General features: G+C 36.9%; 1 protein-coding gene across 1 annotated transcript in view; it reads left to right on the top strand.

Moving 5' to 3' along the window:
• LOC117179359 (E3 ubiquitin-protein ligase HERC2) overlaps positions 1–21,349 on the top strand; it is a 67,872-nt gene that overhangs the window by 26,894 nt on the left and 19,629 nt on the right. The window contains exons 6-7 of the mRNA XM_033371059.1: positions 555–12,742; positions 18,014–18,452. Of these exons, the coding sequence (XP_033226950.1) occupies positions 555–12,742; positions 18,014–18,452 (12,627 nt within the window). The remainder of the gene's footprint in view (positions 1–554; positions 12,743–18,013; positions 18,453–21,349) is intronic.

The following is a 21,349-nucleotide window of genomic DNA, read 5'->3' on the forward strand; positions in this document are numbered from 1 at the left end:
TATAATGAACCAGCGAAACTGTATAAATTTCGAATTGATTGTTTTAAAAAATGCGAAATATTGTATGACTCTGTACCATGAAAAATTGTTACATGATTTAACCTTAAAGTGCTAGAACGGGTCCCAGGGACCAACGTGTTTTTCAGCAGATTGTTTTTTCCCAAAAACTTTTCTCCTTCTTTGTAAAATGATTATTATACGCAATTAATGTTCATATTTAATTTTACAATATTCATTTTTGCGGGACTCTTTACTACAGTTTAAAAAAAATTAAGCTCAGTCTATTAAAACCGAAGATATTTCAATTTAAAGATTGCTCGAGTCTGCTGGACCCATTTTAGGTGGAATGGACCATTTCGAGATTTTAACATTTGATGATTAAATTCTCTTAAATGCTCTATAAATGCTCTATTCGAACTTAAATGCTGAGTATATTTTTGAAAGCATTTGCTCAACATAAATGCTTGGGCATTTAAGAACTCTACTACTGTACCGCTGTGATCCCTGATTGTTTGGTAAGTCATTGACCCTGCGGATATTTTTTAAATTTTCAGGGATGTCGTTACGGGAAGATCCTGGTGTCCAGTTCCCGTAACAGACCAGCATACTGCTCTCTGTTTACTGCTCGAACTCGCAACCCAAAGAGGAACTCTCTCAAGTCTCCTTGACTCCGTAATCCTCCTTCTTCACCTCAGTGGCAAATCCAAAAACCAAGACAACCGAGTTATGCCCCCTGGAAGTTCTGCCCCCTTGATTCCCCTCCTCCGTCGCTTAAGCACAATATCAGCGCCAAAATCTCGTCGCTTGGACGACAGCCTGTCACCTGGACCTTGTGAAGTTCTCCTAAAATATCTCCGCCTACCGGAAGATGATACAGTCGCCGTCGATTTACGAAAAGCCGCAGTGGTAATTATGTGTCACCTCAGTAGATTAGCAGCACCACTTCTTCCGCCAGTTATTCTCGACGGATTTCCTAAGAATCAGACGGCAAACTTTCAGGAAGTTTTAGCCTGGGGGGGAATAAAATTCGGTAGTGGAACTTGTCCTTTCTACTGCGACGCTATCGCAGAATTGGGAGTGAAGCAACTCTGCTGCACGGAAAGAGCCTTGATGATTCTCTCGTTGAGCGGAAAAGTCTTTATGATGTTTTACGGATCGGAAACCCAATATCCCCAAAAAGTTTACGGCTTCGCGGATAAAGTTGTGGCTATGATTGCCTCGCATTCTGATGGAAAACACTACCTCGCCTTAACGGAAGACAGTATTGTTTATTCCTGGGGAAACGGAGATGGTGGAAGACTTGGTCATGGGGACAGCATTTCCTGCGATGAACCGTCTGCGATCGAAGCTTTGTCTGATAAAGGTGTCACCTTTATCGCCTGTGGAAGCACATATTCCGCAGCGATTACCGCAAATGGTGAATTGTTCACTTGGGGTCGAGGAAGTTACGGAAGATTAGGCCACGGATTTTGCGACGATATTATGGTTCCAACGCTAGTTACAGCTCTAAATGGCCACAAGGTTACTCATGTTGCTTGTGGAAGTGGAGACTCTCAGACCCTATGCGTCACTGCTTCTGGAATCGTCTTTTCCTGGGGCGATGGTGATTACGGCAAATTGGGAAGAGGTGGATCGGATGGTTCAAAAATTCCAAAGATTGTCGACAAGTTGTTGGACATGAATGTAGTACAAGTTTTTTGTGGAGGGCAATTTTCTGCGGCGTTAACGGCTCATGGACAAGTTTATACTTGGGGAAAAGGAGATGGATATCGACTTGGTCACGGGAATGAGGATCATGTAAGATATCCAAAACTGGTTGAGGCATTGAAGATGAAAAAGATTAGGGATCTGTCTGTTGGAAGTGGACACATCTTGGTTCTAACGGAAGACCAGTTGATTTACGGATGGGGAAGGAATGACTACGAACAGATTGATCCCTTGTTGAACTCGACGGTTTCCGAACCAACATTGTGTCCGGGTTTATCAAGCAAGAGTGTGATCGGTTTAGTTTGTGGCCCAACTCAGAGTTTTGCTTGGTCGACTTCGACCTGGTCAGTGGCGCAGAGAATCGCCTTTGTAGTTGACATCTGCGAAGAGACATTTAAGTATCTTGATTCGCTTTTAGCCAAATCGTGTGAAGGTCTTCCAGGGTCAAGACCGCCGACTCAGGATCATGAATGCTTGATTGTTTCGGCGCTGAACTTGCTTAGACTTCAATTTCACGCGATGATAACGCACAACTTTGACGTAAAGTTCATAGGTTTGGGATCTACTCCTCTGTTAAATTCTCTCAAGCAACGATGTGTTAATCTAGCAAGCAGTCCAGGAATTTTAGCGACGATTCAGTCAGCTGCGCAGGCTGTTTTGCAAACTGGTTGGAGTATTTTGCTCCCGACTGCCAACGAACGAGCGAAAACTCTCTCTGGCTTTCTGCCAAACTCTAACAATTTGGAACAGTCGAATACCAACAAGGGTCAGCAGTTTATGGCGGATTTATTAGTTTCTAGTCTGATGGCAGATGGAGGTTTAGAAATGGCTCTCAGAGCCGCTATAAAGGCTGAAATTACCGAAACTTCGGATAATAAAGACTCAATGTCGGCATCCGCGAAAGCTGGAGAAGTGAAACAAGCTAAAGAATTCAATATGGCGAAGCACAGCATGACGATTTCGCTCTTCCAACTCGTCAAGCAGTTGATAAGGAACGGAACTTGTATCACCCAGTCGAGGTTCCAAGCTTTGCAGCAGATGAATCGGAACGAGGAATTTCCAAAATTAGATAACTCTCCTAGTTTGAACCTTTTACTAAGATTTCAACGTTTACTGATCGCGCAGATGCTCCACTGCATTAATATATCTACAACTGAAGATCCCAACGATCAGGAAATGCTGGGAGTCGAATCTCTGCTGAAGAAGTACATCTGTCAGATTTGCAACCACGTTAAGGAGATTCTTCCTCTAGCTACTGAACTCGCAGGAACGAACAGCAAGTATTTTGTATTTGTTGTGGCGACTCTGAAGGGTGATATTATAAATGCCCTCTTGCCGGAATTGATAGTTTGCTTGATTCTACTTCAAATAGACTACCCGATGTTACTTCTGAACATGAACTGGATGGAAGTCCTTGCGCCCGTCTTGGATGTTTTAGATCAGTTCATTAGACTTGCTCCAACGATCGAGAAAGATGACGCTGATGATTTATCCTGGCCGGGAATCATCGCTCCCCAACATGGAAGCAAAACTTCCGCCCAGGACGAGCCTTCCCTGATTCGCTGGGCGGATTTGGAGAACCACAATCGCGACGGTGGTCTGTGGGTTGTCATTAACAACAATGTCTACGATGTTCAAGATTTCAGATACGAGGGAGCCTGCAGCATGGAAATGTTTAATAGGCTAGTGAACAGAGACGCAACTTCGACGATGATAAATTTCTCTAACTTGCAGACTTCTCAGGGGATGATGGATTCCTGCTTCGTGGGACAGTATTGCCAACCTGAACCAGAAAACACCCAGTTCACTATCGAAGTTACAGACGTTTGTCTTTCTCTATTAGATATGGAAAGAGCAACGAGTTTTGTCCTAGGTCTCCATGCTTACAGGATGCGACAGAGTTTAGCTCTTCAACCAGCAGAAGAAGAGGCTGGTGCGTGGCTTGAAGCGAATTTCCTCAGAGGTGGTTTGCAGATCCTCCAGCCTCCAAATCCTTACGAGGAAGAGAAGGGTGAAGCCAGAAGCACCAATTCTACTGCAGCTAATTCTCCCACTGAGCCAGCTCTTCCCATTTGTACAAAGGATGATTCACAGAAGCTAACATATGATAGAGTCGCGGCTTTCATCCAAGCATTAGCAGAAAACCACAAGACTGATACCTACGTTCAATCGTTTTTGACTATCATTGATAGATTTTGCAAAACAAACAATCTCCTTTCTCACGTTGACTTTTGCTGCGATCATCCAGTTGAGGAAATTGGTCGTCTGCTGATGGCCGCGGTCATCAAGCATCTTACCCTCGGCTATCAAGCAGTTTCTTTAGTTGATCAAGAACTCACGGAAGGAAATGTAAAGCTTACGAAACCTCTAGCTGATATGGTGAGAACGATTCATCAGACTAAGTGGAATTTAATACGAACGAGGCAACAGCAGAATAGAAGTTACAAGGAAGTTTGTGCTCCAGCTCAGGAGAAATGTAGATTTTTACTCTACGAAGTCAGACCAGCGACTAGTGATGAAATCAAAGGACTGAGGGATCTAAAGCTTTTGTTCACTGTCCCGAAATTCAAAAAATCTGTGCAGACAGTCATTGCTGACATCAGAAAAACGAGGGATTCTCCAGCAAAGCCAGAAGATATAGTCAACGCATCTATCCAGAATGCAAAGGTGAAGAGCAAATCTGAAGACGACAAAGTGTCAAAGGACGAAACGCTCTCTTCAACATTGCCACCAAAATTAGAAGACATATCCAGTATAACAAATGTCATTAGACAACTGATTGATAAAGTAAAGCGCAAGCCTCTGGTCATGGACCCTAGCGAATTGACCACCAATATAATCAATTTTGTTGTTTCCGAAGAAAGTGGAGATGTGGAAACACTTCGGAGAGCAATGTACTGTCAAATACAACGGGCAAAAATGCGAGAGGAAGGTCTCAACATAATGCAGGAGCTCCTGAAGAAGGACTACTTGATCACCTCTGTTAAATATTCTTTGTTGAATGGATGGCTAGGTCTCACCCACGAAAATAAATTACTTTCAAACGGTATAACCCACTGTTTAAAGAATATCCAGTTGGTAACACCCTATTTGAGACTGAAGGTGATTTTAGCTGAAGCGAAAGTTACTCTGTGGGCTGTGCAAGCACTGAGAGCTTATGTGATCCAAGCTGAATTATCGAGTAAGCCTAAAGCTAGTGGAAAAAGCAGTTTAAATCAAGGTACCTACACTTGGTTGAGGAAATTGCCAAGAGCGAGATTCATATTAACTATTCTTGGAATGCTGACGAACTATCAGCATTCAAACGAAATTGGTCTCTTAATCAACTCTGGAGTTCTCTCGAGTATTTTGACATTATTGAGGCAGATTGGTCCTTCACCGCAGAACGATCTTTCTAAGCCAAAGGAACATTTGGCAATCTATGAAGACATTATTCACCAAAGTAAGCCTCTGGCTGTTCAACTTAGCGGGATTGAGTTGGCTGCTCTAATGAAAATCAACACGAGAGTAATTCGAGGCGTTGATTGGAAATGGGGTGATCAGGATGGTCCACCTCCTGGAGAGGGAACCGTAATTGGAGAACTTGGAGAAGACGGGTGGATTAGAGTAAAGTGGGACAATGGAACTACAAATTCCTATCGGATGGGAAAGGAGGGGAAATATGATTTAAAGTTGGCGGAACCTCCAACTCCTCCTGAAAGTGATTCAGACAGCGATTCTCCCATCGATACTAATAAGATGGACAAGGGTAGTATCAGAGAATTGCATCCTACAACCTATCTTAAAAACGCTTCCACTTCCCTTCTTAGGGTGATTCTACTTTCCTGTGGTATCGAAGCCAAGGGGGTTCAACCTTCAGCTATTAAGACTCTTGCCTCTGTTCTTCGAGGGATAATATCAACAGCAAGCAAGGCAGATTCGAGTATGCAGACTCAATTAGCTAAAGATCATCATGAAACCTGGGCAACTTTAGGTGTTTTAAAAGCAATTGCTAATTCAACGAGCCTTTGCAGAGCTCTGAGCACTTCAGCGTGGGTAGATTTCCTTCTGAGCATGGTTGTGGAAGAGAATGATCCCAACCTTCATAAGCAGATAATGGCGATTAGACTCCTAAGCATCGTCCTGCCTTCTTGGTCTGTTGAGAGTTCGGAGATGACACCTTTCTTGAACAAGGCGTTTAAATTACTAGGTAAGATGGCTCTAATGTGTGAGGCTGAAGTCAACTCAGAACTCCATGCCAACAAGTGTCGAGTTTCGTTGACAGCTTCTAGAAGTTCTACCCTGGCAGAAGAGCTCATTATGCTCATCCGATCTCTGCACTCTCTTCCTGGATGGAATGTGGCACTGAATACTTTCCTGACTGCAAAATTATCCTTGGCATCAGACCTCTTGAGCGATGGACCACTCTTTCATATTCAAATGAATGAAAACGGAGGCGAAAATAGCTCGAGTATTCAACAAACTGTGATGGCAGCTCTTATTGTTGTTGGAGGCCTCGATAGTAGACCAAGGATAGGAGGATTAGTGGAAGTTGATGGACAGAATGGGACCATTTGTAAACTCACTCAACATTCCAAATTGGTTGTTCAGATGCACGAAACTGGAGCTAGAAGAAAAGTGGCCTTTGTCGGGATTAAACCTATTACTGAAAAGTTCCATCTTGATAGGATGCTGATGACAGAAACTCTTCAGTCAACCTGGGGAAATTTACTTCTTGGTCACTGCGGAATGGACAAACGACCTGGTGGAATGCCAGTTATTGCCGGTGCAGTAAACACTGCAATATTAAGAATGCAACAGCAACAACTCGGAGCTTTGAATGCAGGCAGGACTCTGATTGAGTACCAACAGAAATTAAGACGAGTATTAAAATGTTACACGTCAGACTACGATGGTGATAGAACAACTCTTCTTCAAGAATTGTTAGTCAGGGCTACGAAGCCACAACCTCTGAAGCCGATATTCAAGCAGGAAGAATTGGAAGCAGCTGCTTTAGCAGTTTCTCAGTATCTAGCATCAGAATTAAGACATACTCCGATTCATCGAGGAGTTGGGTCTGAACCAGGAACTCCAGCATCTGATTGCTCCATGATTTCTCTGACTTCTAGTCAAAAAAGACACTGTAAGTCAACCGGAAAGAAAAGTGTTTTGCCAATGAGTCCCTTGGTAATGCAACTAACAGAGATGGGATTCCACAAAAAGAATGTGGAGTTTGCAATCAAAAGTCTGAGTGTTGGCGAGAGTAACATTACGCCTGAAACTGTTGTCGGTTGGTTGCTCGAAAATGCGGATACAGTCTTGAGCGACATAGAGACATTATCGAGTCTTGATGGATTGACTGAGTCTGAAGAATCATCGAGTGACGATGCAGATGATTCACCATCGACTCATGATGTTGGGTCCATTAATCAACCAACTTATATGAAGAGAACAGACTTTCTATCAGTGGATGAGTACGCTGTCTATGTTCGTGATAATGTGACTGCTGGGATGTTAGTCCGTTGTTGTAAAACCTACGAAGAAGTCGAGTATGGCGACGTGGGTCAGGTTGTTAAAATCGACCCTGAAGGTCTACATGACCTCAATGTCCAGGTCGCTTGGCAACACAAGGGCGATTCCTACTGGGTTCGGTTCATCCACATTGAACTCTTAGGTCATCCACCAACTTTGCCTGGACCACCAGCTTTGAAAGTAGGTGACAAAGTCAGAGTAAAGGCTTCAGTAGCTGTTCCAAAGTACAAGTGGGGATCAGTGAATCACTCAAGTGTTGGAGTCGTTACGGGAATTCTCAATAATGGAAAGGATGTTTCGGTGGACTTTGCTCAACAAAGTAGCTGGACTGGATGTGCAGCTGAGATGGAAAGAGTTCCATCATGTCATCATGCTGTCTCCTGCAATTCGTGCCACTTATCTCCCATCTCGGGACCGAGGTTCAAGTGCAAGACTTGTGAAAATTTCAACCTCTGTGAAAACTGTTTCTATACCAAAAGATCTCATCGTCATGGGTTTAATCGAATAGCAGAACCGGGATCGGCTGCTGTCTATGCCGGAAAGCCTGGAAGATATCAAAGACAAGACTTTTCCGAATCTTCTTTGATTGAAGATTGGTCCAAGTGTATTAGAACTCTGAGTGTATCTTCAAGAGAAAATTGGGCTACTCGTTTGGTAGACGGATCTGGAAAATATTGGCAGAGTTCTGGATCGCAGGGGAAACATTGGATTCGTTTAGAAATGCTGCCTGGTATATTGGTTCAATCTTTGAAAATAGTCATCAGTCCTCAGGATAGTAGTTATACACCTTCGTTGATTGCAATTAACGCTGGAGATTCTTTTAGCAGTTTATTAGAGCTGTCAACGATAACACCTAGAAATACAGATACTAGTATTAATTTACTACAAGATATGAAAGAGTACTACCCTTGTATTGAAATTTTAATCAAGCAGTGTAGAAATGGAGGAATCGATTGCAAGATTCATGCTCTACAGATCGTTGGACGTAAAAAGATTTACGAAAATCAATTAGCTACCTCTGTCTCTTTTCTCGCTTCTGACTGGGAAGTGGTACAAGAACAGATGATCGCGCAAAGAGCAGGTGATGTCCAGCAGCATTCAGCTGTCTATGTCTGGGGATTGAATGACAAAGATCAACTGGGAGGTCTCAAGGGTTCTAAAATCAAGCTTCCGGTCTACAGCGAGGTTCTTTCAAAGTTGAAACCAATCCATATCGCCGGAGGGAGTAAAACTCTCTTTATTGTCAGCCAGGAAGGAAAACTCTACGCCTGTGGTGAAGGAACTAACGGTCGACTCGGTTTGGGTGACAACAACAATGTCTATGAACCAAAACCAATTCCATTCCTGAGCCAGTATGTAATAAAAAAAGTAGCAGTGCATTCTGGAGGAAAGCATGCCTTGGCGCTGACTCAGGACGGGAAAATTTTCTCTTGGGGAGAAGGTGACGACGGAAAACTGGGTCATGGAAATCGTTTGTCTCTGGACAAACCAAGACTGATTGAAGCTTTAAAATCAAAGAGGATCCGAGACATAGCTTGTGGATCGGGCCATTCAGCAGCGATTGCTAGCAATGGAGAACTTTACACCTGGGGTCTTGGAGAATATGGAAGATTAGGTAATGGAGATACTACAACACAGTTAAAACCAAAATTAATAGAAGCTTTAGTAGGACAGAGAATTGTGCAAGTAGCTTGTGGAAGCAGAGACGCCCAGACGATGGCCTTGACTGAAGATGGATCTGTATACTCCTGGGGAGATGGAGACTTTGGTAAATTAGGAAGGGGAGGAAGCGATGGATGTTACACTCCCTTAATAGTAGATAGACTAAACGGCCTAGGAGTCATTCAAGTCGAGTGCGGAGCACAATTTTCATTGGCTCTCACCAAATACGGAGAAGTCTGGACTTGGGGAAAGGGTGACTACTTTCGCCTCGGTCACGGGAACGATCACCACGTTAGGAGACCTACAGTTGTTGAAGGACTTCGAGGCAAGAAGGTGGTCCACGTGGCAGTTGGCGCTTTGCATTGCTTGGCAGTTACTGATGCTGGTCAAGTTTACGCTTGGGGTGATAATGATCATGGTCAACAGGGAAACGGATCCATCATAGTAAACCGAAAACCATCTCTCGTTCATGGGTTAGAAGACGCAAAAGTTAACAGAGTAGCTTGTGGATCTAGCCACAGTGTCGCTTGGGTTCTGACTGATCAACCAACGACCAGTAATCAAGAGCCAGTGACATTCCCAACTACAAAGGATCCTCTTGGTCAGGCGATTCTAGGAGTTACGGATTCAGGTGAATCAAACGTAACCACGACAATTAAGAATGTGAGGCCGTCGTTGTCTCACATCATTTTATCTTTGGAAAGCAATATTGCTAAACAGCAAGCTTTGCAGCATGTGATAAAGGCTTTGCATATAATGCAAGCCAGGATTGCGATAGTAACAGCTTTACAGAGTCATGTAGCTCTTACCTCCTGTGGAAAGACAGCACTTCCTGATACTCCACCAGAGGGAGCCATGACTGCTAGCACTGGGCACACGGTTTATCAAAATGTGGGGGAAATTTCCCAAGGAGGGGGAGAAGCTCCAGCAAATGCAGCGGAGGCTATCAGCCTTGCAAGTCCTAGAGCAACCCCAGAATCAGAGGAATATCCCCTAGCAATCTTTCCATCAATGTCTAGTTCAGCAAGTTTATCATCGAGGGCATCAAGGATGTCTGCGAGTGCGATGAGTGTTATAGCTGCAACTTTGACATCTAATGCTCAGGTCGTTGGAGAGGGAATTGGATCGGATTCCGGATTGGATGAGTTTACTTCAACCTTGACTGAAGACGATGCAAGGATGCTGGTTGATCTTTTAAAGCTCGCGGTAGCTCAGAGGGTCTGCGAAGGGGCAAAGGAAATAATATCATCGGTGTTGATAGCTTTGGGAAAAGTGAATTCTCATATTGGAAATATGCTTTTGGAGTTATGCGTGACTGAACTAGAAGACAATGCAGCCAATTCCAACTGTATGAACAATACTCCACAGTCTGTTGTGCAGGAGACGCCTCATCCTTATATCGACGACACGACTCTCACTGGGCATGTCAAGATTCCTGGAGCCGAGTCACTTAGGATAGAGTTTGATCGCCTCTGTTCCACTGAAAGGAGACATGATCCCTTGACTCTTATGGACGGAACCGGAAGGGTTATTGCTATTAAATCTGGAAGGGAATGGAGCGAGTGGGCAACAGAAACCAGGATTCAGGGAGACGAACTCAGATGGCGATTCTCTTCAGATGGATCCGTCAATGGCTGGGGTTGGCGCTTCACTGTTCATCCCATTCTCGCAACTCTAGCGCCTCACGAACTTGGATCAGATAGAGCAGTTTTATCCCAACCGTCAATCGCCTTGGTGGAATGTCTTCTGGATAACACTCTGATCAATTCAGATAAAGACATTGTAACCAGGCTCGCAGCTACCCTTGCTCAATGTAGTCAACTCAGTAATTTATCAGCCCAGCAAAGAATGTGGGCTCTAAAGAAACTTCAAGCTGTTTACCTAAGTGGACCTAGTATTCGACCGGATGCAGCACTTTCCAGCCTCTTGGGTTCCCTGCCTCAGGCTTTGTTAAGACAGTATGAATATGAAGATCCAATCGTGAGGGGTGGGAAACAGCTAATGCACAGCGACTTCTTCAAAACTCTGGTCGCCCTCGCTTGCGACTTAGAACTTGAAACAATGCCTTGCTGTTCAGAGATCCACAAATGGTCCTGGTTTAGACGATATTGCCTCGCGGCCAGAGTTGCAAAGTCTCTAATCAACCGAACCGTTCTGCCAAAAGGCTTCTGCGTGGAGGTAACGAAGCGGATTAATGAGATGATTACAGACGGTGATGGAAATTTAAAAGACCACGAGAATCATAGCATTTTCAAGCAGGAACACGACGAACAGCTGCTTCAGTGGTTAAATAGAAGACCCGAGGATTGGACTTTATCCTGGGACGGTTCTGGGGCGATATACGGTTGGGGACATAATCACAGAGGACAATTGGGTGGATTAGAAGGCGCCAAGGTCAAATTACCATCGCCTTGTGAAAGTCTATCAGCTTTGAGACCCGTTCAACTCGCAGGAGGAGAACAAACTCTTTTCGCAGTTACAGCAGATGGAAAGGTTTACTCAACCGGATATGGAGCGGTAGGACGTCTCGGGATAGGAGGCACGGATTCAGTGATGGTTCCAACCTTATTGGAATCAATCCAACATGTTTTTATAAAGAAGGTCGCCGTCAATTCCGGAGGGAAACACTGTCTCGCTCAAAGTTCCGAGGGTCATGTCTACTCTTGGGGTGAAGGTGACGATGGAAAACTGGGTCATGGAAACAGACTATCATATGACAGACCCAAACTGATCGACGCTTTGCTAGGAACTGAGATAGTTGACATTGCCTGTGGGGGACATCACAGTGCAGCGATCACGTGGGCAGGGAAGCTTTACACATGGGGCAAAGGTCGCTACGGTCGCCTAGGTCACGGGGACAGTGATGACCAACTAAAACCAAAAATAGTTGCAGCTCTCCAAGGCTACATAGTGGTTGACGTCGCCTGTGGAAGTGGAGATGCTCAGACTTTGTGTGTAACTGACGATGACAACGTTTGGAGTTGGGGAGACGGGGATTACGGAAAACTTGGAAGAGGGGGAAGCGACGGTTGCAAAATTCCGATGAAGATAGAATCCCTGGCTGGTCTTGGAGTCGTCAAGGTCGAATGTGGGAGCCAATTTTCGGTTGCTTTAACAAGATCAGGAGCAGTTTACACCTGGGGAAAGGGCGATTATCATCGTCTAGGTCATGGCACAGACGATCATGTTCGAAGACCTCGAAAAGTGGCGGCTCTCCAGGGAAAAAAAATTATCTCGATAGCGACTGGTTCCTTGCACTGCGTTGCCTGTTCAGATAAAGGAGAGGTTTTTACCTGGGGAGACAATGATGAAGGCCAATTGGGAGATGGTACCACCAGCGCCTTGCAGAGCCCGAGAATCGTTCATGCTCTTCAGGGAAAGAAGATAACGAGAGTCGCTTGTGGTAGTGCTCATACATTAGCCTGGAGCACCACCAAGACGACACATAGCAGATTACCTGCTTCAACTCCAATGGAATATGATCTGGTTAAAGATCTTCCCTTCTCCGCTCTGCATAACAGACTTGTTCTTCTGCATCACTTTTCAGAGTTGCTCTGTCCGAATCTTGCGATGTTTAGCACTTCTGGCCATCTGGGATTGAACAAGTTAGCTTCGATGTTGGTTTATAGTATCAAAGAGGCGACTTTTAGGAAAGTGGTGCAAGCAACGATGGTGAGGGATCGACAGCATGGTCCTGTGATTGAACTGAATAGGATTCAGGTCAAGAGATCGAGGAGCAAGGGAGGATTGGCTGGACCTGATGGTATCAAGTCTGTTTTTGGTCAGATGGTGGGGAAGATGTCCCTACTCACTCAGGAGGTTCTGTTCTTGCCTCATCGAGTTTGGAAAGTCAAGTTTGTCGGTAAGATTTCAATCAACTGGTGTTAAAATTAACCTTCTACTGATTTGAGGGACCATACTTAAATTACGTAACAGCTCAAGGGGGAGGGGTTCCTTCACTCATGTACGTAATTTTTGCAAATTCGCAAGAACTTTCTCCTGAAGATTATCTTTTAAGTTATAAACTTTATTATTTGGTTACAAATTTAACAATTTTCTCTTAAAAAAAAATCATTTTTGATTATAAATTGAACTGTTTTATTAAAAATTCATCTTTTTGGGTTAGAAATTTAACTCCTTTTTTAGAACGTTAATCTTTGGTTTAAAATACATATTTTATTGCTGATAAGTCAACTGAAATCTTTTTTGGATGTCAACTATTTTTTCTGAAAATTGGTCTTTTTCATTTAAAAGTTCATATTTCTGAGTAAAAATATTGCATCTTTTTTGGATAAAAATTTAACTCTTTTGTTGAGTATTCCACTATTTAATAGAAAATTTACTTTTTGTTTTAAATTCGTATTTTTGTTTTGAAAAATCATTTGAAATCTTTTTGCAGAAAAATTCAACTCTGGACATTTGTTTCTTTGATTTAAAATTTCTCCTATTTTATTAAATTTTTCATTTTTCTTGGACAAAAATGCAACTATTTGGTTAAAAAATTAACAATCTTGTTAAAAGGTCATACTTTTTGCTTAAAAATTTAACTACTTAGCAGAAAATTAACTTATTGTTTACAATTCTGTTTTTGATGTTTGAAAGTGAACTAGAATCTTCTTTGGATTAAAATTCTGATATTTTTTTAAGGTTTTTTTTATTCATCTGTCTTAAAAGAAATTTTATCCTTTTCGAGCAAAAATGCAACTGTACGGTTGAAAATTCAACAATTTTCTAAAAGTTAGTCTTTTTGATTTTAAAATTCAACTATTGTTTTGAAATAAAAAATTTATCTGTTTTAAGATAAATTTCATCTTTCATGGATAAACACGTACCTTTTCAGTTATAAATTAATCTATTTTTTTAAAAATTCACACTTTTTGGTCGAAAATTACACTACTTCGTTGAAAATTTACTTTTTGTTGAAAATGTATATTTTAGTGTTGAAAAATAAGCTGAAATTCATCTGTTCAGTACAAATGTCATTTTTCATGGATACAAATGCAACTATTTGGTAGAGAATTAAACAATTTTGTTAGAAATTCATCCATTTTGGTTGAAAAATTCATCTTTTCGTTTTTAAATTCGGGTTTGTTCGTAGAAACTTATTCTGTGTTAAAAAGTTTATAATTTGATCTTGAAAAGGCAACTGGAATCTTTTTGATAAAAATTCAACTTTTTTATGAAAATATTATTTTTTTAAATAAAAATGCATCTGCTTTAAGAAAAATTTCATATTTTTTTGATGAAATTGATAAAGATTTATATTTTTAGTTGAAAAATTATCTCTCTGGTTGAAAGTTTAACTATTTTGTTGAATATTAATTTTTTTATTAATAATTCAACTATTTGGGTAAAAATTAAAAATTGTCGTAAAGCCTTTTTTTCGTTTATTGTAAAATTAATTTTTTAACTGAAAGTGTAACATTTCCATTATTTTTAAGATTTATCTTTTTTAGCTGTTGAAAAGTTATATTTTTTGTTTGAAAATTAAATTTTTGTAGAGAAAATCCGTCTTTTCTGGCTTATTGGTTTAATAATTTAGATAAACTTTTATTTCTGCCTCGAGTGGAAAATCTTTATTTGTTGAAAATTCATCTTTGATTTTAAAGTTATTTATGTTTGTATAAAGAATTTATCTTTTCAGGCTTAATAATTCAGATATTTTTTGTTTAAAATAAATTAAGAAAATTGAAAATTTGTATCTGAAATACTTTTTTATTCCATTTATAAAAGTTTCTATGTTAAAAATATTATATTTTAACTGAAATTTCAACTATTCTGCTTTTGGTTAAAAATTGATCGGTTTTAGTTAAAAAATTAAGAGTTTGGTTGAAAATTCATGTATTTTGTAAAAATTTGTTTTTTGTTCTTGAATTTATGTTTTTTACTGAAAATATTCCTATTCAATATTCAGTTAAAAATGATCTTTTTTAGATGAAAATGTTGTCTTCTTTGGTAAAAATGAATCTTCTATTCCATTTTTGGTTGAAAATTTATTTTTTAAGTTTAAGATTTATCTGTTGGTATTTGAGAATACAAATATTTAGTTGAAAATTCATGTATATTGTTAAAAAATCGTCTTTGTGGTAGAAAATTAATCTTTTTGGTTGAAAATAAGACTACTTGGTTCAAGATTGAACTCTTTTTAAAAATATGTATATTTTTGTTTAAAATCTATTTATTCCAATGAAGATTTATTATTTTAGTTGAAAATTCATAAGTTTGGTTGGAAATTCAACTATTTGGTTAAAACTGATATTTTTTTACTTGAAAAAATAACTTTTTTGTTAAAAATCCATATATTTTTTTGAAAAATCGTCTTTCTTAGTAGAATTTTTTTTTTTTTTGCTTTAAAATTCAAGTATTGCAATTGAATATTCATAATTTTAGTTAAAAATGTATCTTTTTGGTTGAAAATAAAAGTTCTTGTATAAAAGTTCAATTAAAATTGTTTTCAAAATAAATCTGATTTTTTTTGCGGAAAAGTACTTTTTTAACTGAAAATTTAACTGTTCCATTTTTGGTTGAAGACTAATCTTTTTTATTTTAAAATTCAGCTATTTGTTTAAAAATTCATCTTTTTCAAAGGAAAATTCAAAAGTTTGATTGAGAAGTAATTTTTTTTAAACCTCTTTTTAGTAGAAAATTAATATTTTTCTTCGAAAATTCCATTCCTGTAGAGAAAATTCGTCTTTTGGCTTAAAGTTTCAATGATTTAGATCAACTTTTATTTCTTTCTTGATTAAAAAGTCTTTATTTGTTGTGAAAGATACTTTTTGTTGGGAATTTATCTTTTTTGTTTGAAAATCAATTTTTTTACGGAAATTCAACTATTCCGGTTGAAGCTTGAACTATTTTATTGAATTTTTTTCAGTTTCGGTTGAAATTTTTTTTTAACTAAAAATGTAACTGTTCTAATTGAACATTGCATTCTTTTAATTAGAAATTTATATCTTTTATTGAACATTAATTTTTGTTGTAAAAAATAAAGTTTTAAATTTTTGGTGTTTGTTTATCTTTTCAAGTTAAAAATTCATTTTTTTATCAGAAAATAATCTTCTTAGCTGAAACTTTAACTTTTATTTTAAAATTCGACAATTCCAGTTGAAGATTCATTTTTTATTATAAAATTCATCACTTCGTTTAAAAATGTAAACATTTTTTTGAAAATTAATGTTTTTAAATGAAAGCTTAACAATTCAATCTTTACTTGACCATTTTTTTTAGTTGACAATTCATGTATTTTATGAACATTCGCGTTTTTTTGGTATAAATACAACTATTCCTGTTAAAGATTCATCATTTTACTTTAAAATTCATATTTTTATTTTAAAGTGTAACTATTCGAGTTGAAGATTCATAATTTTAGTTAAAAATTTAACAGTTTGTTTGAAAATTGATATTTTTTTAGCTAAAAATTTAACTATTTGGTTTAAAAAATTTATTTTTTAACGGTAAACTATGATTTTTTAGTTGAAAATGTAAGTAATGCATTGGAAATTCATAAATTAATTGAATTTGCGCTAAATTCCAAGTATAAGAAGATAAAATAAAAATTTGATTGAATTATTTTTCAAATTCATGGATTTCAGAGACAAGTTCAAGAAATTATTAATCATGATTTATGCATTGTTTAATAATTTAAGTAATCTTTGGTGCTAATATATTTAAGAATATATTATAATATAATTTATCGAAACATTCTTAATTAAACGTTTTAATTGAATCCATAGGAACTGAAAAAAAAAAACAGGATTTAAAATAAACTCGCGATACTTTATAAATATTCTCTGTGGATTCTTTTGAAAAAATGCAAAATATTTGTGTGACTCTGTACAATGAAAATTTATACCTGGAAAAATTTTGAGATACCTGCAAAAAACCTCGAATTATCAGGGAATTTTCTTCCAAAATTGAAGTAGACACCCTGCAGGGGGGGGGGGGGGTTCTTAGAGAAGGCCTATAATCTGTTACGTAATTTAAATACTTGATCTAAGATCATTGATATTAATTTGGATTCTGTATGTGATTCTAGATAGATAAATGTTAATTTTTGGTCATGCTGACTTTAAAAAATTGACTTGCTTACACTTCCTTTTTTTACAGAATTTTCTTACAACTGTCTTTTAAAAATTGACATCCATCCACACCTTATAACTAATCCGCTCGCTTCTGTAGCCTAATCTTCCTCGCTGCGCCTTGCTTCGCCTCGCACGCATGTCGCTCTTTTCTCGCTATGCCTCGCATTGCCAACCTCTGCCTCCGCGGCTAACACCTAATACTTAACTACTATTTACAATATTTACGATTTTCTTGCATCTACTTCCTCTCCTATTTGCAATCTACTGCCCTCTTGCCCCCCCTTTCATGCAACAATACCACCATGATTATCCCACTCCTTTCCACGTCTACACATTCCTCCAACCAGTGGTAAACTTTTGCATCCCCCTTCCCGCACAATTCACACATTCTCTTCTCTCTAGAATGCCAGAACCTATTATAATTATCCATACAAACGCATCTCATTCTCGACATAAGTTCCTGACTTCCTTGCTCTCCTTTCTCACACAAATATTGCGTTCTCTCCCTTGGCATAATCCACACATAGCTCCCGTTAAACCTTTACTCTCTTATTCTCTCCTCTCCTTCTGCCTTCTCTTTTTCCATGCCATTCTTTTGAACCAACTCATATACCTTCCTTCCTCGTGCATCCTTCTCACTTCATCCATCTGCAATCCATTCGTTTTAAAATACCTTTCCCTTTTCACCTCCACCTTTGCACCAGTAGGTCTGTTCTCCTTCTCCTACCAACATTCCCTAACTAGCTTACTCCCCCCTTCTTCCAAAAATTTCTCCTCATGTTTACGCGTTGGACTCCCTGTTATAATCTCTAAACGCGTTCTTCCTGTCTCCCTCCTGACAATATATTTCAGCGTATTCCTTGCCAATCCCAGTGTCCACTTTACATACCTCTCCTGTTACCTATTTGTCTCCTCACTTACCTTCCACCCCCACACCTCAACTCTGTAAAATAAAACACTCATCACTAACGAATCAAACAATTTCATTCTCCTTACAAATATACGGAGCCTAAGATAATTGGTTTTAATTTGGATTCGATATGGGATTGTAGGTGAGAGTGTGGATGATTGTGGAGGTGGGTACAGCGAAAGCATCGCCGAGATGTGCGACGAACTTCAGAATGGATCATTGCCTTTGTTCATTCCGACACCGAACGGTCGAGATGATAGTGGAACAAACAGGGATTGTTTCTTGTTGAATCCGCTGGCAACTTCTCAGCTGCATATGAATATGTTCCAATTTCTGGGAATCCTGATGGGAATAGCGATCAGAACAGGTAGTCCTTTGAGTTTGAATTTGGCTGAACCGGTCTGGAAACAACTTGCGGGGATTCCCTTGACCCCTGCAGATTTGACGGAAGTCGATAGAGGATATGTTCCAGGATTGTTGTGTATCAGGGACATGGATCCGGATGAGAAGGTGTTTCAGACTCTGGAGATGCCTTTTTCTACCCCATCTGCTGTTGGACATGATGTTCCTTTGTCGAATAGGTAATTATAACAAATAAATCGCTATTGGATTTTTAAACAGAGAACAATGTCTCTTTTTTACGTCTGGGTAAATTTTAATTTATAAATAAATATTAACAGAATCTAATAATGAAGACATCTTCCAGGCTAATAGTAACATTAATGTATTATACACTTTTACCCAAGTAGTTGAATTTTCAATTAAAAAAGATTAATTTTTAACAAAATAGTTAAACTTTCAACTAAGGAAATTAATTTTTCAACTAAAAATATAAATTTTCAATAAAAAATGACTTATTAACAAAGGGATTTAACAAAAACTTTTAAAAAAAAGAAAAGATAGTTGAATATTCAAGCAAGCAAGAATAATTTTTAACCAAAAAGTTATTAATTATAGATTTTTAAACAAGAAATAAGTTTCTAAGAAAAAAATTGAATTTTTATTCAAAAAGAATGACTTTAACCAAATTTGCTGAATTCTCTACCAAATAGCTGCATTTTTACCAAAAAAATATTAAATCAAACAAAACAAAAATAATTTTTAAAAATAGTTGTATTTTCATTCAAAAAGATTCCAGTTAACTTTTGAAGATGAAAATATGAATTTTTTAACAAAAAATCATTTTCAACAAAACAGCAGAATTTTCAGATTTTCAACCAAAAAGTATAACGTTTTAACAAAATAGATTATTTTTAACTAAGCAGTTGCATTTTTATTCAAGAAAGATAAAATTCCACTTAAAACAGATGCATTTTTATTTTTTTTTTTAAATCTCAAAAAAAATTTGAATTTCCATTTAAAAAGATTCCACTTGAATCCAGTTGACTTTTGAAAATTAAAATAAAAAATATTTAACAAAGAATAAGTTTCTACAAAAAAAATGGAATTTTCAATCCAAAAATACGAATTTTTTTAAACCAAAAGGATGAATTTTAGAATCCAAGAAAAATGAAATTTTTACTAAAATAGATGAGTTTTTAAATCAAAAAGATAAATTTTCGAAAAAATTGTTAAAGTTTCTGTTAAAAAAAATTTCAGTTGACTTCTCACAATAAAAATATAAATGTCTGAACAAGAAATAAGTCTCCACGAAAAAATTGAATTTTTAATTTTAAAAAAGACGAATTTTTAACCAAAAAGGATGACTTATTAACAAGACTGTCAAATTCATTACGAAAAAGCTGATTTTTTATCAAAGAAAGATTAAATTTCTCATCAATGAGACGAATTTTTATTTTTTTATTAATTTTTTATTTTTATTTTATTTTGAATTTTCATCCAAAAAAGATTCCGGTTGACTTTTCACGATTAACAGAATTCATTTTTAAACATGAAATGCGTGCATGTTCATCAAAAAAAGATTATTTTTCTTTTAAAACAGATGAATTTTTATTTATTTTTTTAATAATAATTTTTATAAATAGTTGAATTTTCATCCAAAAAGATTTCAGTTGACTTTTGAAGATCAAAATATGATTTTGTAACCAAAACTAAGTTTCTACGAAAAAATTGAATTTTCAGGCCAAAAAGACGAATTTTTTCAACCAAAAAGGATGCATTTTAGTATACAAGAAAGTGAAATGTTTACTAAAACAGATGAGTTTTTAAATCAAAAAGATAAATTTAAAAAAAAAATTGTAGAATTTTATGTTAAAAAAGATTTCAGTTGACTTTTCACGATAAAAATATAAATTTTTTAAGAAAAAATACGTTTCTACCAAAAAAAATTCAATTTTTAATCCAAAAAGACGAATTTTTAACAAAAAATAATTATAAAAAATGTATCGCTATAGAATTTTTAAGAAGAAAAACAATTATTTTTTTACCTCTGGGAAAATTTTAGTTTATAAATAAATATAAACAGAACCTAATAATTACATTTTCCAGACTAATGGCAAAATTAATATTATATAAACTTTTACCCAAGTATAGTCTAATTTTCAATTAAAGAGGATTAATTTTTAAGAAAATATTTCAACGTTCAATTAGAGAGAAAACTTTTCAACTAAAAATATGAATCTTCATTTAAAAAAAAACTATTTCTTAACAAAACGATTTAACCAAATCTTTTAAAAAATTGAATATTCAAGCAAAGAAGAATCATTTTTAACCAAAAATTTGCATTTTCATAAAAAAAAGAAACTTCTACTAAAACAGATGAATTTTTAAATCAAAAAGATAATTTTTTAACAACAAAAATTGTTGAAGTTTGCTGTTAAAGAAGATTTTAGTAGACTTTTCACGATCCAAGAATTAATTTTTATACTGAAAATAAGTTTCTATGAAAAAAGTTGAATTATCAATCCAAGAAGACGAATTTGTAATAAAAAATGAGTTAATAAACAGCAGATTGTTGAATTCCGTACCAATTAGATGCATTTTTATCCAAAAAGATTAAATTTTTCTCAAAACAGGTGAGTTTTTATTTTTTTTTAAATAATTGAATTTTCATCCAAAAAGATTCTGGTTGACTTTTCAAACTGAAAATATAATTTTTTTAACAAAGAATAAGTTTCTACGAGAAATAATGAATTTTTCATCCAAAAAAGACGAATTTTTAGCAAAAAAAGGATGAGTTTTTAACCAAATTGTTGAATTCTCTACAAAATTGCTGAATTTTTATTTAAGAAAGATCAATTTTCTACCTAAAAAGCCAAATATCCATCAAATTACATAAATTTTAAACTAATTAGTTTGAAAAATGGATGCGATGTGGGCCCAAATTTTATTTTAGTCATTATTAATTTATGTTTTTTCGCTTCTAAATTTTCTTAACTAAATAATTGAATTTCTAAACAAAAAGAAGATCAATTTTTAACAAAAAATGGAATCATCAACCAGAAAAATAAACTTTTGAGATAATAGATCAACTTTAAAGAAAGCAGTTGAAGTGTCAACTTAAAAAGATGAATTTTGA

This window comes from Belonocnema kinseyi, chromosome 9, assembly GCF_010883055.1.
Source record: "Belonocnema kinseyi isolate 2016_QV_RU_SX_M_011 chromosome 9, B_treatae_v1, whole genome shotgun sequence".
Classification (NCBI taxonomy): domain Eukaryota; kingdom Metazoa; phylum Arthropoda; class Insecta; order Hymenoptera; family Cynipidae; genus Belonocnema; species Belonocnema kinseyi.